At 35.4% G+C, this 17,079-nt stretch overlaps 3 protein-coding genes across 4 annotated transcripts; all 3 read right to left on the reverse strand.

The window, feature by feature from the left end:
- Positions 1 to 130: 130 nt before the first annotated feature.
- Positions 131 to 7,665, reverse strand: LOC8266672 (NAD-dependent malic enzyme 62 kDa isoform, mitochondrial). Of its 2 annotated transcripts, XM_002526461.4 has the most exons (19): positions 7,216 to 7,665; positions 6,984 to 7,080; positions 6,717 to 6,835; positions 6,036 to 6,203; positions 5,666 to 5,794; positions 4,861 to 4,921; positions 4,379 to 4,482; positions 4,173 to 4,256; positions 3,952 to 4,058; positions 3,276 to 3,387; positions 2,713 to 2,826; positions 2,519 to 2,584; positions 2,251 to 2,323; positions 2,050 to 2,136; positions 1,801 to 1,855; positions 1,637 to 1,708; positions 1,250 to 1,312; positions 1,060 to 1,174; positions 131 to 474 (listed from the first exon to the last, which is right to left on the reverse strand). In XM_002526461.4, exons 1-19 carry the CDS (start codon positions 7,648 to 7,650, stop codon positions 400 to 402), a joined length of 2,136 nt encoding a protein of 711 aa, XP_002526507.2. In that variant the 5' UTR covers positions 7,651 to 7,665; the 3' UTR covers positions 131 to 399. The 2 variants fall into 2 exon arrangements, 1 of the variants encoding a protein (XP_002526507.2); XR_007216721.1 differs by lacking the exon at positions 131 to 474 and having other exon boundaries at positions 1,074 to 1,174; positions 1,250 to 1,339.
- Positions 7,666 to 8,847: 1,182 nt separating this feature from the next.
- On the reverse strand, positions 8,848 to 12,614 carry LOC8266670 (probable purine permease 11). The gene is made up of 2 exons (XM_002526459.4): positions 11,543 to 12,614; positions 8,848 to 11,103 (listed from the first exon to the last, which is right to left on the reverse strand). Exons 1-2 carry the CDS (start codon positions 11,547 to 11,549, stop codon positions 10,010 to 10,012), a joined length of 1,101 nt encoding a protein of 366 aa, XP_002526505.2. The 5' UTR covers positions 11,550 to 12,614; the 3' UTR covers positions 8,848 to 10,009.
- A 193-nt stretch (positions 12,615 to 12,807) lies between these two features.
- LOC8266669 (ras-related protein RABH1b) lies at positions 12,808 to 16,277 on the reverse strand. Its single transcript, XM_048374112.1, has 6 exons — positions 16,018 to 16,277; positions 15,425 to 15,495; positions 14,388 to 14,476; positions 13,596 to 13,707; positions 13,390 to 13,480; positions 12,808 to 13,234 (listed from the first exon to the last, which is right to left on the reverse strand). The coding sequence occupies exons 1-6, from the start codon at positions 16,132 to 16,134 to the stop codon at positions 13,088 to 13,090; spliced, it is 627 nt and encodes a 208-aa protein (XP_048230069.1). The 5' UTR covers positions 16,135 to 16,277; the 3' UTR covers positions 12,808 to 13,087.
- Between the last annotated feature and the right edge of the window lie 802 nt (positions 16,278 to 17,079).

The raw sequence follows: 17,079 nt of genomic DNA on the forward strand, positions 1-17,079 counted from the left end.
AATGATAATTGTCGGAGGTTGTCAAGGAATTCCAATCTGGAGGCAGGCGCCGCTTAGACAACATTCACAGCAGCTTGTATATAGTTTGTTAATTAAACCCAACACCAACACCAACACCAACACCAATGGCAACAACAAAGCCAGAAAGAGGATTTTGATTCCTCCAACCAAAAATAATTATTTAAGTACAAGACACGGGCAAGACTTAATACAACATCATCTCAATTATGCACTGAAATTAAAAATGATTTACTTGTAAATATACACATATCTACAGGCACATACCTCATCTCCAAAGTCTATAGGAACTTGAAATCCCAATTATTACATACTTTTTAACGGAATGAATCCATACAGCAATGCGTCCCACAACTAAAAAATGACCCCATATTCTTCTGCTCAGGCCTTCTTGTAGACCAGTGTTGGGTAATCCGGACTCCACATGCTGTTCTTCACATATTCTAGAATTTCCTCCTGAAACCATCACATTCAATTGTTAATATTCATCTAAAATTCCTTAAACAGGCACAGAATACTTCACAACCTTGCATATAACAAACACACATAGGAGAAAATATAAAGGATACATAAAATTAAATGCATCAGAAACTGAGCTACAGCCAAATCCAGGTCCCATCTCGTCTATTTTACATTTCTAGTGTATTATCGGGACTTCAATATGAACATATACCAGATTATTTAATATCCAAAAATACAAACCCTATAAAGGCACCCCCTTATTTCAGTTTCAACCACTTGGAAACTAAAATCAATACTAAGATATTGTCAGAAGAGAGAGATTAGATACTAATGTCAGATATCGGATAAGTATGGCCAGACTAGATTCCCATAAAGTATAGATGGCCGAAAGACTAGCTTTTAGCATTTTATGGACCGACCTCCATTGGTTGGTACAAGTAACAAGTGTGGGAAGATGAACTGCCACAGACACATTTCTATCTAGAATTGCATAGGGAGCCATCTGAGTTTGAATAGCAATTCATAATAACTCCATCTTCAGGACATGCTTGAATTAAAAAAAAAATATCAAAAACAGACCTCATTAAGTTTTCGAAGCTCTCGTGCATCCATCTCACGGTATCCTTCTGCAAGATCCTCTTCTATGGCTTCCTTCACCACAGCTGCAGCTACCTGCTTTGTTATATCTCGTATCCTGCAAATATGTATGAGGTCATAAACACCCCAAGACAGCAAAGTATAAGGTCAAGAAAAAAAATGTTTTGTGTACCTAGATGTTGAAGGGAATATGATCCCTTGTAGAACTTCCTCTTCTGTCATATATGCAGCTAGGCTGTAATTCCAATTTGGGTCAGACAATCTGATATTGATAACTAAAGCATTACCACCAATACAATAAAAAGAAACTTTTAACAATGTTAATAATACACTTTTGTTTTATTTTGCAAAAAACGAATGCCCAAAGCTTTGTTTTAGGGGGCTGTCCAAATTAATTCCTAATTAGCTTCCTACTACTTCATAGTCCAGCTAATTTTCATATATAACAAATGTTGACAGATAAAAACTTTCAGGATTGCTTTGGGTGATGAATTGTTCTCTCAGCATTAATGAAATGTGAACATATAGTAGCTAAATCATAAAACATATATGACAATACCATTCAGCTGCAGCCTGTAGCATGCCATCAGAGATGATCCTAGAGCCAGAGAGAAGAGTTCCAAGTCCAATACTGCAATGAACCAAGAACAGATATATGCATTCAAGGGAAAAAAATCATGCCTTCTTAAAATGAATCAGATAGAATCTACTGAAGAAACTTACCCCGGAAATAGGTACATGTTGTTTCCTTGGTTACAGTGGCCAACATGGCCATTTCCTACAGTAATGAAAAAGTTAACAGAGGTCTTAACAGTATGCTAATATCATGGAGTAAGCTCCTAAGATTACCCATCTCATGTTGAATTAAAGCTAAAGATTTTTAACAAGCAGCAGCCTGAATCTGAAAGCATCACTACTTCATAGAATTTTAGCATATAGGTCAAGTTAAGACATATAAACCATAATATGTACCAAGATCCACATCTTTGAATGGACTTCCACTAGCAAATATAATATTGTCGCCCACAATGGAAAATGCTTCTTCAGCAGTGCACTCAGCTGTCAGCAGGGGAGAAAAAAGAGAGGAAAAAAAACCACTTAGCATCTGAATTCATGAAATAAACAGGCGTTCTTTCTTATGAAAAGTAAACGATCTGCAAAAAGATGTCATACCATTTTTCGTAGGGTTTGACATGGCAAAGATTGCTGGTCTAGTTGAGGTTGAACTTTTGAGGGCCTCTAACACCTAACAGTAGTATATGCACATCATCATGTCAGCACAAAGAATAACCAATATTGTTTACTCCTTTATATCTCTACAAGGACATATCTAAGCCATCCATAATGTTTCAGTCACAGATTTCATATGATTATTTTCATATAGCATTTGCAACATTGTTTAATTGAGCTATCATTTTGATGTTCAGCATCCAGTTTATACCTCCTTTGAGAACAACCCTCCAACTGCAGATAATCCAAGGAGCACATCAGGTTTCACTTCGCGCACCTGGCCAGCATCGATTATCCAAGAACCAGAGAAGATAATTAATCATGATATCCTAATTTCAGGTATAGTAGAAATAAAGATATCATATTTTTTTCTTATAAAGTACCATACTCGCAAGTTTCACCTACCACTTCTACAAGACTTGCACCTTCCCTTAATCCTTGACGATTAGCTTCTTTGATCCTCCTTGCAAATGGCTGGACTTCTGAATCAAGATTTTCACGCTCCTCTGTTATCAGCCCCTGAATATGCACAAAACAATTCGATATATGAACAAGCAATATAATTCCAATAAGATGTCTAGCTGGGAAAGGAGCCCTGGGAGTAAAAACTGCACATCATCAAGACCATATCCAACTTTAACATGAGACAAGCTGAGACATAGAATATCAAGACAAGGAGGTCCTCAAAGACCAGATGCTACAGTTCAATCAACAAATTTTAAAATCAAAAGTATTATAATTGGTCGACGTGAGAAAGTGAGAAAGTTTTTCGATGAAACAGTATTGTGGAAAGCAGACAACAATCTTCAATTGTATATCCCTTGTTTGTATAGTTGACGAGATTCATTGAGATCAGTTTGCATTGTTCTGTTAGTAGTGCGATACTGAGCATATCAGTAAGAGATGGAGTTCTAGACATAGGATGTAAACGTGATAATGGACAAATATTAGGACAGTATAATTCTCACCTTAGCGTCAACTACCCAGAACTGACTCCGTGCACTTTCAAAAGCAGATGCATTATTTCCCAACATCCTGGCCATTGTTTTCCTTGCATCATTGAGAACCCCTATTCCAGCACTGTGAAGACAGAAAAAGATCAAACTAACAATCCTTGAGATATTGTCATAGAAAAAAAGAAAAGCGGATAACATTAATGATATTTTAGCTTGGGTGTCTCTTCGATTAAATATGCTCAAAATTCCAGAATGTGTATCAGCAAAGCATGATAGCTTCATATAGATTACGTCTTCAATTGGAGCCGTATACTGCATAACATGTTAGTACATTGCTAGGATGTTATAATAATTTGGACCATAGCTATCAAGCTTTAGTCTAGATGTATTAAATTGAGCGCTTGGCTAAATTATGAAAATCAACTTTAATCTTGTCTGTATTAGAGTTTAGCTCTCTAAGATGCATCTTGTGCCCTCAAACAAAACAAACAATGATAAGAGTATCATATAACCATCATAGAGCATAGAGATAAATCTGAAACCAGATATTAAGTTGAACAATCTTAACTTAAATGGATGATAGACAAAGAACAGTTCTTTCACTGTGAATGTATATTCTTTGTGCATCTCTGTTTTGGGAAAACAACAAGTGCATAATTGCAGCCACAAGGTTGGACAACAAACAAACCTTCCAGCGCCGGCTACAACAATCTTTTGCTTTGGAAAGTCAATCATTGGCCTGCCTTTTGCCCTTACAGCTCCTAAAAGGCCAGCAATTGCTACCCCTGCTGTACCCTGTATATTGAAATGTTGAAATGCTATAAAATAATGAAGAATTTGCACACATAATCAACATTTAATTGATTAATGACAGATGCACTAATAGACATAGAGAAACTAAATTATTACCTGGACATCATCATTGAACATTCTGTATGTATTCCTATATCGCTGCAACAACTTGAAGGCCCACTTGCTTTGAAAATCTTCAAACTGAATGAACATAAACATAGTGTTTCAGAATCTCAAGAAAAGTAGAAATTGAGAAGAGAAAGAGAGAGACACCCCAATTTGTTAATATAATAAATAGGCAAAGAAAAGAATATTTAAATTACCTGCACAATAACATTTGGCCAGCGAGTAAACACTGCCTCCATGAATTCATCAATGACTGCTACATACTCATCACCATCAAGGCGGTGTTCTTGCAATCCCAAATCTATTAAAAGCAATTTTGTAAACTTCTTATATGGAGAGACAAACTGATGTAGAAGGCATGATAAAGTCTAATTATTGGTAAAGATGGAAAACTGGTAACAATGACAGAACGCAAGAATCTGACAAGGAAGTTTAACTATTTAGTAGTGTCTAATTTCTCTAAGAACTCCTTGTTCATGGATCATAGATCTGTAATATAAGCCCCCTAATTTAGGTCATCTTTTCCCCAAGACGGACTAATGAACCTTAATGTTAGAGAGAAAAGCCAGCTATTATACTTGTTAGAACAAGAGAACAAGTCCTTCTCAAAACTGGAAAATACCCTATTCCATAAGGTGCTCATACAAATTATAAAGGGATTGGAAAGCGAAATACTTACACAAGGGGTCCTTGAGCAGCTTCTCATTATTGGTTCCAACATCAATCATGACAGGAAGCACCTAGAATAGAGCACAATAAGAATCTACCAAAACATAGACCTTCATCTTTAAAACTATAACACTAGTATCGCCAGTTAAGCATAAGATGAAAATAAGCATAATAATTCTTCCAAAGATGACAAGTTATCAAATCAACATTGAGATTACAAGTTCTTCATTGTGCTTTTTTAATTATATCATGAAATCTGTCTCTGTACTTAAAAGTGACTGGCATTTAAACCATATCCAGTGGGTATTCTAACGAATATACAGCAAAAGTAGGATGGATCACCATGTTGGTAAATCTGCAACTTCGAGATCTGACTTCAAATTTTAACAAGTTAATATTAGATTAGATGTGATTCAAAAAATCAACTGTAAGGGCACAAAATCAGTAATGATGATAATATGGGACCTACAACACCATTATCTTATTAGAAGAAACAGCAAACATTTGGAATATTATTGCAGGAATTGAAACATCAATTATCATCATATAGTAACCTCAAGAGCACCGTAACTTTTGATAAAATGTAGTGGATGGGCTAGAAGCAATATGAGCGACTGTGTACCGGTCACATACAGTGTTTGAACAAAATGATCATCCAAATAGAAGGAAAAACAAATTCATATGTGCTAAAAAGTTAAAAGAGAAAATATTATACATAACATATCTAAGCCTGCAAAATTGAAGCCAACAAGGCAAAAGAGGGATGGCTTTTATTGTCAGTACAAAAACAAGTGACACATAGAGCAGCATCATACCCTTTGAGGATTGATCCCAGCGGCAGCAACATATAAATCCAGCTTCCCAATTGCAATTCCAATTCCCTGGACTCCAAGATCTCCAAGGCCCAATATCCTGCTTCCATCCGTAACAACAATCATATCAACCTGTAGTTGTCAAGAAAAAAAAAACATAAAAAGTAGCTGTAGGGACAAATTAAAACCTGGAATTGATACATTACAATTCCAAGGCCTTTGTATTAATAATTGTACATCATAATGCAATCTTAACAGCCAAAATAAAGCAACTAAGCAGTTACAGAAACCATAACTATTTCTGGTCTTTGAATTGGAAAGAAGGAATCCAGTAAGAGGTTCTAAAGCTAACTTCATCACTGATTAGTAGTACCTGCTCAGCTGGCCAGTTATAAACCATGGACATCATTTCTCCACGATCAGCAGCGCTGAAATACATCCCCCTTGGCCTTCTGAATAAACCACTGTAATTTTGGCAAACGAGACCTACAGTTGGAGTATATACTATGGGTGCATATTCCTCAATATTGGCAATCAGAACCTGTCAAATTTAGAAACAAAGTTAAGGTCTCAAGCCCACAAGGATATTTGTATAAAATAAATTTGGCTGCCATAACCAGCATAAATGAGATAAAATTAATTAATAACTCAAAATGTAACCTCTTATAAGAGATTCATGAACATGGGAATATGAAAAATGAGCTCAGAACAGATGGCAGAGAATTGGTTCCATTAGAAGCCTCAATCGAATCATAGAGAAAGAAGGAAAAAAAAAAAAAAAGACTGTTATCAGATGAATGATTGTAGAGTATTGCTGATTAGCATGATAAACACTGACAAGAAAAACAAGTGTAAAATAATGGGGAAAATGTATTCCAGGTGCACATAAAATCAAGAGATATAAATAAATAGCTCATGATAAGTTGTGATAAATAATATATAGAAATAAAAGGGAGCAGTGCGAAAGTGTTGTTCGCTGGAAACGTGTACCTCCAAAATGAAAGAATTGAAATTACAAATATGAAGAACGAGAAAGAAAGAAGGGGGCAGAGACCTTGTAGTACATAGTTTCATTTCGGTCATGCAAGCGATTAAGTATGCGCCACTTAGCCAAGGCATTTGGATCAGAAGGTCCATCTCTTGCATGAACTTCAAGCCTCTTCAAGTCAGCCACTGTGAATGAACAAAGTTCCTCCATGTTTAGATATAATAATTAAGGAAATCGAAGGGGGGGAAAAAGAGTAGGTAGTCAAGCGTGGCTAGTAAGGTAGTTGGGGGAGAATCGAAAAACCAGTGTTTATGATGAGTTCAGGAAACTTACTGAAGCGTTCAATTTGCTGCTCAGAAGACATAATATTTGGAGGAAGAAGTCCTCGAAGATCAAGACGATCACGTTCCGTCATAGAAAATGCTGTTCCCTATTATTCATATTCATTTTATTACGATATTGAGTCAAACAAAAATGAAGGAATTAAGCTAAATCATATATCAATTAGATACTTCTATATTGGGATTAAAAAAAAAAGAAATGGAAAAGGCAAACGAAGTCTTACCTTGTTGAACCAAGGATCATGAAGAATATCAAGGCTTCGCTTGTGGACAATGGTGGGGCGGTGGCCCTCGGTTGTAGTGAAAGATCTACTCTGATTCAGAAGTGCTGGATTCGCCAACCTATCTTTGAGGCGTTTAATCAGAGAAGCAGAGGCTCTGATCTGATTAGAGAAGTTTGACATTGTTATAGCTGCAATACACAGATCAAACACAATTGTAAAAAAGAGTTTTGAAACCCTAGTACTGGTAGTAGCAGCAGCAGTAGTAGAAGAAGAAGTGGAAGAAGAAGCTCGGTCGCTGACTGTGACCGAGTGATACAGAAACTGAGTACGCGTTTTATTGAATTTTAATCTACTTTTGTTTCTTGGTTGAAAAAATGGGTCATTTAAGTCGAACCCAAGAGCTATCCCGGGCCAGGAGAGCCTCTGGTGGTCCATTCTCCCATGTTACCTAATGTAGAAAAGAAAATAAAAGAGTTGTGTGTATAAGAGTTTCATAGTTATAAGGCTAGAATTAGAATGTTACACTGCAATGTTAAAAAAAATATATATATATATATATTCTCTTCAATAAATAAATATTAAAAAATAGATAGAGTAATGATTTAAGAATGTCCAAAAAGCTAAATAATTAATCAAGTATTAAAAATTATATTGGATTAGGTCTAAGTCCATTTCACGCATAAATAAAATTTTGCAAATTTACACTTAAATTAGACTTTTGGCTCAGTTATTATGCCTGTGAGTTCAATACCTCCACAAAGTTTTTTACAAACTTAAAGAGAATGACTTTTTTAGAAATAAAAATATAGGCTTTCACTTTAGAAACGTGAGATAATTTTTTTTTAGAAATATATATATCTAACGTAAAGTTGAAAAACACTTGAAATTATATAAATTTTTTCTTATAATGGAAAGGAATATATATATATATATGTATTAATTTTTAAAATTTCAAATTTTTTAACATATATATTTAATTTTTAACACATAAAATTTTTATTTTGACACAAGATTCAAGTTTACGTGTAATTTTATAGTTTTTTATTATTGATAATAAATTATATTCCTAATTAAACACTAATTCTACTCCTAAGAAATAGTATATTAACAATTAATTAGATTCTTAATTAGATAATGATTAGTTTTATAATTAGATAATGATTATTCTAAGAAATATATTAATTATATTTTAATGATATATTAACTAATAAATTAATTTTTTAATTAGATAATATTTTTAAATATTATATTTACTAATAAATTAATAATTTTAATTATATAATAATTTTTAATTATAAAAATAGTAATATTAATAATATTAATTTATATAATATTAGAATTAAATTAATAAATATTTCAAAGATAAATTGTATATTATTGTGTTAATAAAATTTTAAAAATACTAAAGACATTTAAAGATAATTTATTTATTGATATTTTTTATAATATTATAAATTAATATCAAGTATTTAAAAATTTATTAAATTATATTTATAAATTTAATTTTATAATTAAAATAATAATAATGATGACCGGTGAGTCTATGACTTGCTTTCCGGGTGAAGAACAATAGTTTATATAAACTTTTTCTGAATAGTTGTCAGTGTTTTCCCATTCAAAATCCAAACAACAAATGCGGAACCATTAATGCATATTAAAAAGAAAAAAAGAAACAGTCTACAAATAAGAAGAAGAAGAAAAGGAAAGGCCTCCCTTTGATTTCCTCATCAGACAATCGTTCTTTCTCCTTCCTACAGCAGAAATGCCACAGGAGAACACCAACAGCATCACCTCCACAACACCAGCAAGTGAGGGCGTCAGTACCTCATGTCTTCCCCCGTACCTGCACACTCTCACTCTCCTAGCCGTAAGTCCGACTCCCAATTACCACCTCCTCTTTTATTCCCTCGCTTCATTTCCCCTTACGTTGCTGGTCCTAAATCTCATCTTACCTCCTCCCACCGTCTCCGCTTCTGCACTACTCCTCACCTCTGCTCCACTTCCACAAACTGTCAAACCAACCACACCAGATTTCCCTGTTCTCAAGTTTGTCCAGGTTTAAGTCTGATCAACTTAATTCGGATCCTTCCAGCTATTCCACTCGCAGCCAAAAGCAATTTTCCCAATATTCAGGTCGTAGGATAATAGACCGAGGAATGTCGACTGCTAAGGTGCCAGGTCTTGGCCAGCAAAGTAAGGGCACTACTATAGATTTCTGGGTTCCACTTCACTTGCAAAACCATAAACAAGGAATCCCTTAGAAATGCTGTCGTCTGTGTTATTTCTTATGTCCAGTGCATCGCATATTTGGGTACTCGAGTATACCTTCCATGGAGTGGGGTGGAGGTGTTTTAACAAGAAAGAAGCCAAGTTCTAGTTTGGAACATCAAGGACTCTTCCTTCCGTGTAATCTCATTCATATTCGTTGTTGTTCTCCACTCTCCTAGTTCTAATAAATTTTAGCGTTTTTTTTTTACGAGAAGAGTAGAAGAAAGTGAAAGGAAAAGAATAGAAAACAAAATGCAGTAAGATATGACAACGAGAGTTATTGTGGTGGGTTCTACGTTCTGATGCACCTGTTTTATTTTTTAAAGTGTTCTTTAGTACACTCTAAACCCTAAACCAAAAAAACAAACACACTCGCTTAGTTAACTAAACAATTAGTCTTAGAAGAACCAAATAATGTAGTAGCAAATGGCATCAATACAGTCTAAAAGAAGTGGTGACATGAGAAACTAATCAAGACAAAACCAAAAGAATCAATATGAGTTTTATCAGCAAGATAATGAAATTATCAACACAAAGAATCATGATGAGTTTCATTAACCTCATGTCGTGCTCTCCTCGCCTTAGAATCATCCAGATAATTCTGATAAGTATAACAGCCAAAACCCCAAAAAGCCATAAGCAAAGAGATTACCTTCACACCATTCATCTTGTCATGGAAAACCAAGACAGCAGCAATAGGAGATACAGCCAAAGCAACAGTGCTTATTACATTGGAGAAAAGAGAAGATACCAAGAATATCAGTCCTACAACACCAACAGAACAAACCTGCCAGCTCACTGCTGTCCAGACCATTGTCAGAATGTAAGACACCCTCCCACTACCAAAACCCTCCATTTCTCCATGTAAAGTCTTCCATTCTCCACTAGCAAACAGGCCAACAACAGAAACAGAGGAGGCAACAAGTGATGTGTAGATCTGCATATCCAATACCACAGAGAAGGTCTCTTTTTTTATGACCTTTTGGAAGGTTAGCTGCATGAGCGAAAGCACAAGAGAGTATATTGCTGACGCACCAAGTGTACACAGGAAGCCAATGATGTATTTCCACTTAGAGAGTCCTGAAGGACCATCCGAGTCATCATTGACTGCAATTAGAGCCGCAGAAAATGAAAGCACAACCACAGAGTTAAGAATTAGAGAAGTGAACTTCTGAGAATTGATGAAGTATGAGAGAACGGCATTGAAGGCTAACTGGGATGCACAAATGAGAGAATAAGTAGAGGCAGATAGGTACAAGAGGCCAGTAGAATACAAGAAGTTATCACCAGCTATAAGTGCTCCGAGAAAGAAGTAGATCATGGCAAGAGTTCTAATGGAGGGTGAGGTAGAAGAGGTTGAAGGCTCTTCAGACGAAGGAAGAAGACAGAGGGGGACATAAAGGACTGGGAAGGCAGCAGTCTGAACAAGGGTTGCCAGCCATTTACTATTTCCACCTTTGTCATAATAAAATCTACCCAAAAGAACAGCAGCAGACTGGCCTGCAACGAGGAAGGAGATGTTGATTGCCACCAAAAGCCACCATTGCCAGAGCTTGAGTTTAAGGAATGACGACCGAGTTGTAGCAGCTTCATCCTTGTTCAAAATTGGTTCTTGATTATCTGTTGTACGGAAAATGAGGCTATTATCAGTTCAACAACACATGGCATGGCAGCCAATGATATTGATATGGAGTTTATAGTGCTTCAAATTGATGATACAGTACTCAGCAGAGTGGAAGTTATATGGAACAGAGAGATACCATATAGCCCGAGATAATCTCATTGTATGATATTCAAAATTTATGCAAAAACATAAAGGAAATGATAAAACAGACATGATCAAGGAAGAAACCATCTGCAATTTGCTACTCGCACAAAACAAAGATGCCAACCTCAAAAGAAAAGAACCCAAAATTCAGTAAATTTATTCCCTTGTATTTTTGTAGTCTCAGTTCAATTCCACAATAACCGAATAAAAGGAACCCACGGATTATAATAGAAAGGAAACAAAGAAACGAGAAGAAACTAAATTATGATACGAAAAAATAGAGAAAGGTACCTGTCATGGTGGGCGACGTGCACACTTGGTCTGTGAATACAACAGAGTAACAACGTTTGAAATTCGAATTGGAGGCTTTAACTTCAAGCAATAGATAGAAGAAGATGAAGTCCTGTTGTATAGTGCGCGCAGTTACAAACTCACTCCAGGAATCCAATACCGATCGACTCAAACAGCGGCTGCGCTACTTCCACGCACGCACCCACCCACTTCCGTCACCTGGATTTCCTTTTTACCCTTTTCACTTACAACTCTGCAGTCAACTTCTCTTTTTTTTTTTTTTGAAAGAACAGATGAACGGAGAAGTCAAACAAACCCCCCAATTTAAGTGAAGCCTAATCCAAGCAGTTGCCTGCCTTATTGGATTAATTTTTGGAACGAAGCCTTTGAGTTTAAAAGTTACATCAATGGATCTTAAAACTTTATATATTTTTTTAAATTTTTAATTTTTAATTTTATAAGTTTATTCATGTTCACCCACGTTAGAACCAATGAATTTTGAAGAAATTTATAGAATTGATAAAAGAATTATAATAATTTCTCAATTATTCAAATGAAAATTTCAAAAAATTAAAAAGGTCTATTAGTACAGAAGACAACTCAAAAATAACAAAATATTCATTATCGGCCACTCGTTAGTCATTACCCAACAAGACCTCAAGGACTGATGCAATCAACCTCGCATGGAGGCCACCTAAGAAAGCTTTTTGAGATTCAACATTGATGCTGATGCTGATGCAGCAACCAGTAAAGGCAGAAATATGAGACCTCTGCCTGTAGTTGCTAGGAATAGTCAATGGAGAATTTGTTCACTCTCTTGCAAAGCAGATTCAGGATAAGTAGTGCTCTCCTCCTGACAGCTGACACACAAATTACTAAGGTCCTTTTTTCCAGGGAGACGCTAAAAGGATCATTGAAGCAGTGGCAGGTGTTTGTTTTCCAAACTCATAAGTGCAAGTGGCGTTTGAAGACGTCAGGTGCCTGGTTAAGCAGTTCCCAGGAAGTTTCTTTTTGTTTCGTTGCTACATCTAGTAACTGGTTGGAAACATGTTTTGGCCGAAAAGGCCCTTTTCAACACATTGGATTCTACAAATGAGCAAGCTCATCTCAGATAGCTGCAATTCGTGTAATCATCAAATTATCAGTAGTATCAATATCTTCACCTTCAGACAAAAAAATTGGAAAAGAAAAATTGACAGGTCACGGCAGACACCAGATGCATTTTTATCACTACTACAGCATTATAATAGAATAATCATTATAAATTATGAAACCAGACTGGATACGAATTATACTAATAGAAGAATGTTGCACAATTCTTTATATCTAGTTCAACAAGAACCGCAGGTATAACACACAGTTAGGACTAGCCTAACTACCGTATAATCGCCTCTATACTAATAGAAAATCCCTTACCAAGGAAACAACGCCAAATATCAAATTTTACAGGAAAGGGGATGGCACAAACTTTACATGTGTAGAGGATCAAATGAGCATGCAAGATACTACTGCAAAATGGATTTCTTAACATCTGACTTTTCTGTATCAACAGGCACATCCTCCGGACTGTGGTTGAGACTGTGAAGCATTCGTATTGGAAGACTTCAGATTGACATCCACCATGTCCTCTTGCTTAGTTGAAGAAAGTGTTTCCATCCCCGGCAATGCTGCTGCAATCTTCCGAAACAGTGCCTGAAAGTGAGAAGGAAACAAAATGTTGACAGCTACAACCCACAATATCTCTTTTAAATTTCTACTCGGTGTTTAAATGATATCAATTTAATATCAAGATCAACCTTTGTAAATTCCAAACAAACAACTTCTCACTCCCAAGCTAAGTTGTTTACCTTTATGTTGAAGCCTGCCTTTGCACTAGTTTCAATAAACATGACATTAAGGTCACGAGCTTTAGCTTCTCCTTCCTCTATTGAAACTTGCCTGCCAAACGAGTCATAAGGTTCCATGGTATGAGAGCATAACTTTCCATTTAAATACTGCTCATTGTCCATAAACTATTTTCGCTATACATACACCAACCAGAAGTAAGTCTCACCTTTTGTCTACAAGGTCTGTCTTATTCCCAACGAGTACAATGATGACATCACTGCCCCGCTCAGTGCGAACCTCTTCAATCCACTTAGAGGTGTTCAGGAATGATTGCCTACCTAAACCACAAGAAAAAGCTTAGTCGACAAATTTCAATATGCATGTATCAAACAGCCAGAGTCTCCAAAGTACTGAAGAAGAAAGTTTCTGTTATGGGCCCTAGCGTAGGATCTAGTCACCACGGGAAGGAATTCTCTTTTTTCCCTAGCCGTTTTCCCACCTTTCTTTGAAGAACCTATGCTGGCAGCCAAGAGACCTGTCCTTGACAGAGTCTAAGGCACATCTGCAATTTTGATAAAATTCTGCTTGCCCTTTATTAATGACAGCCTCTCTTTAAATAGGCTTAAGAAATAAACATTCCTAATTAGGACTCCTAATTAGGTATAACGTCTATAACAGAATTATAATGAAACTAGGAAACCTAAACTGAATGAAACCAGGAAACCTAAACTACCGAAATAAAATTATTAAAACAAATCCTAACAGAATTAAATTTAAAATTAAGGTCCTCTCGTATTCTTCCGTGAGTAGACCTGGCCCATAAAGGCATTCTCAACAGTTTCCAAACGACATAACCAGCAACACAATAGGAAGAATCAATTAGTGTGCCTCTTAAGTGCCTCTTAATAGAGGTATCATTTAAAAATACATTAACAGCTCATTGTTATGTCTTAATGAAAAAGGAACGGGCAGACAGGAAGCTCGCACATTAGAAAAATAAACAGGGAAAACCACATACTTGCAACATCATAAACGATAACTGCTACTGAGGAATCCCTAATATAGCTTGGAATAAGGCTTCTGAACCTTTCCTGTCCAGCGGTATCCCTGCAGCATATCAATATATAAATGCATCCAGCAAAGCTGATTTTGTTAAAACTCTTTTCCATCAGAATAATTTTTTTTTTAAAAAAGGCTTTCTATTACAGTGCAGTATGCAGAACCTAATGCCAGTTTTTAGATTTTCGAAGTGTTTAGAAAATTCATATGACCCAGTATTGAATATTTAACATCATTCATTACTATAGCATGAGAGCATTAACTGACAATAATATGCACATAAATTGCCCCAAAAAGAAAACATTTTTATCTGGAAATATCATGGATTATTTACCATATGCTGATGACTGCATCTTTGATGCACTGGGCTAGTACTAGTCCGTACATCTGAAAATTCTTAATTGGCTAGTTGTAAATAGCCCCAGAATATGGAACAAAGGGTTATACCAGAAGTACCTACACTAAGGTATTGACTGTGATTCTCAAATATGGTAGAACCTTTTTATTCAAGACATTCCAAAAGGGAAGTAGCCATAAGTAATATCACAACAACCTGAAGGCAACCTCTAGCAGCATGGAATTAACTTGGTCTAGGGTTAGGGTATTATGAAGTTTATCATTCAGAATGCTACCCAAAGTTAAAGCCATCCCATGAATCAATCAGTCTATTTTAATGTGTGCTCTAATCAATCAAAGGATTGAAGAAAACAGAGAAACAGACTTCAAGACATTTTATGAGTTTTATGTAGTCCTTACAAAATTAGGAAGTTGTATTTCTGGTGACACGGTGCTAGTAAAGCAGCTAGAAAAAGGTGTCTTATTTACAGATATAATCTCAATCATCAAGGAAACTGATAGGCAAAACATGAATTACACTTAAAAGAACAAATTGCACGCACAATAAAAAATGTCAGAATTCTAGGATGGTTTTTGCATATGGATGGATATGGGAAAGTTCGGGAGGGATATAACATAGTAGAATTACTAAGACCTTACCAGAGCTGCAATCTAACAGTTCGATCTTCTAGGTACATTGTCTTCGATAGAAAATCGATACCGATGGTAGCCTGATTATCACAAATAAAGGCAAAAGATAAGCTTAATAGAAAAAATTAAACAAGAAAAGAAGCAGAGAAAAATGATTTTTATATTAAAACTAATGAAGCATATGGCACACGTCAGTCCAGAAAAATGAACTAACAAGATTTGATCATCGGGTTCGAGGAGGTAAGGGTTGCATGGAATATAGGGATCTAGAAACGTGTTAAAAAAATGTGATCGGAGCCAGATGTGCCAAAAATTAAATCTGAAATCTAGAGCAAAGTGAAAATGCAAAAAGATATTGAATTGTCAGTGTAATTAATTAGCAGATATGTTTCCGTGTAATTTAGAAAAGCTGACGAAAAAGAAGCGAAAATGTTTGAATTGATCCATTTGAATAATAAATCTAAAACGTAAAAAGAACGATAACAAATCATATAACCTAATTGTTTTTTTCAAGTAAAAAAGAAAACAGAAGAATAAGAAGAAAAGAAAAGGAAAGAAATATAGCAATGAGATCCAGTAAGAAGGAGTTCAAGAAATAAAACCTGATAGGTATTGTCGAATTTGTCGTACATGAAGCGAGTGATGATACTGGTTTTACCCACAGACTGATCCCCCAAGAACACCAGCTTGTACTTTGCTAGTGCTGATACCGGTGCCATTTTACGGATCCGATCAGGGAAACAATCGTCTGCGAGTATTAAATTTATGGCGTCAAGTAGTATCGTACTGGCGAATACAAATGAATCTGAATCTCAACTATCAACAGACCTGAGCTGGCCCTTTTGCCTTGGGGGGGGCTTTTCGCGTCCCACGTCACGCTTAAGCCCATAAATACGTTATACACGCCTAAGGAAATCAAACATCCTATCATGGTGTCGTTTTACGATATTTTCTTCCTCAAGAAAATCCTTGGGACTTTTTGAGTAAAGAATCCAAATGTTCATTTTCTTTATATGAATTAACCCATAAACTCCCTCTAAAAAATCTAGCCCTTACAACTCCATACACGTTCTTAGCCACTTCGTGGTCATTGAACTCATATTAGCAAAAGCATTCAAGCTACTACTATTACTTTGAAACTTATTCAGCCCTATATTATTCATCTTTCTTCTTGAATTATATCAAAAATAAATTTAATTATTTATGTCAGTGAAATTATTGCTATCCTTCTTTTCATCTTATATTGTCCTTACTGTCTCTTTTTTTTTTTTTCTCAATATCTAATTACAAATAATTAGTGCTAAAAGAAACTATTATCATAATAATAATCATTTTCTCAGATCGTGAAAATAAAAGAAAAGACCTAATTAAGAAAAAATATTGAATTAGAAGAGGGCCATATCTCTTCTTCGTGCTTGAGCAAAAGCTTTTTCACCTATGAATATCAAATAATTTATCAAAATTGTTTTACAAAAACATGGTTATATAAAAAAAAATACGAAGTGAAGAAGAAATGTAATTATAAGGTTATGTGTCCATTGGGGAATATTAAGATTGTGCGAGATGTGAAAATTATTTCAATAACATGTTGTACATGTGAAAACAAACAAGTAATAATAGAATGATATTAATAAATAGAAAGGAATGATATTTTAAATACGATA

Source organism: Ricinus communis, chromosome 1, assembly GCF_019578655.1.
Source record: "Ricinus communis isolate WT05 ecotype wild-type chromosome 1, ASM1957865v1, whole genome shotgun sequence".
Taxonomy (NCBI): Eukaryota; Viridiplantae; Streptophyta; class Magnoliopsida; order Malpighiales; family Euphorbiaceae; genus Ricinus; species Ricinus communis.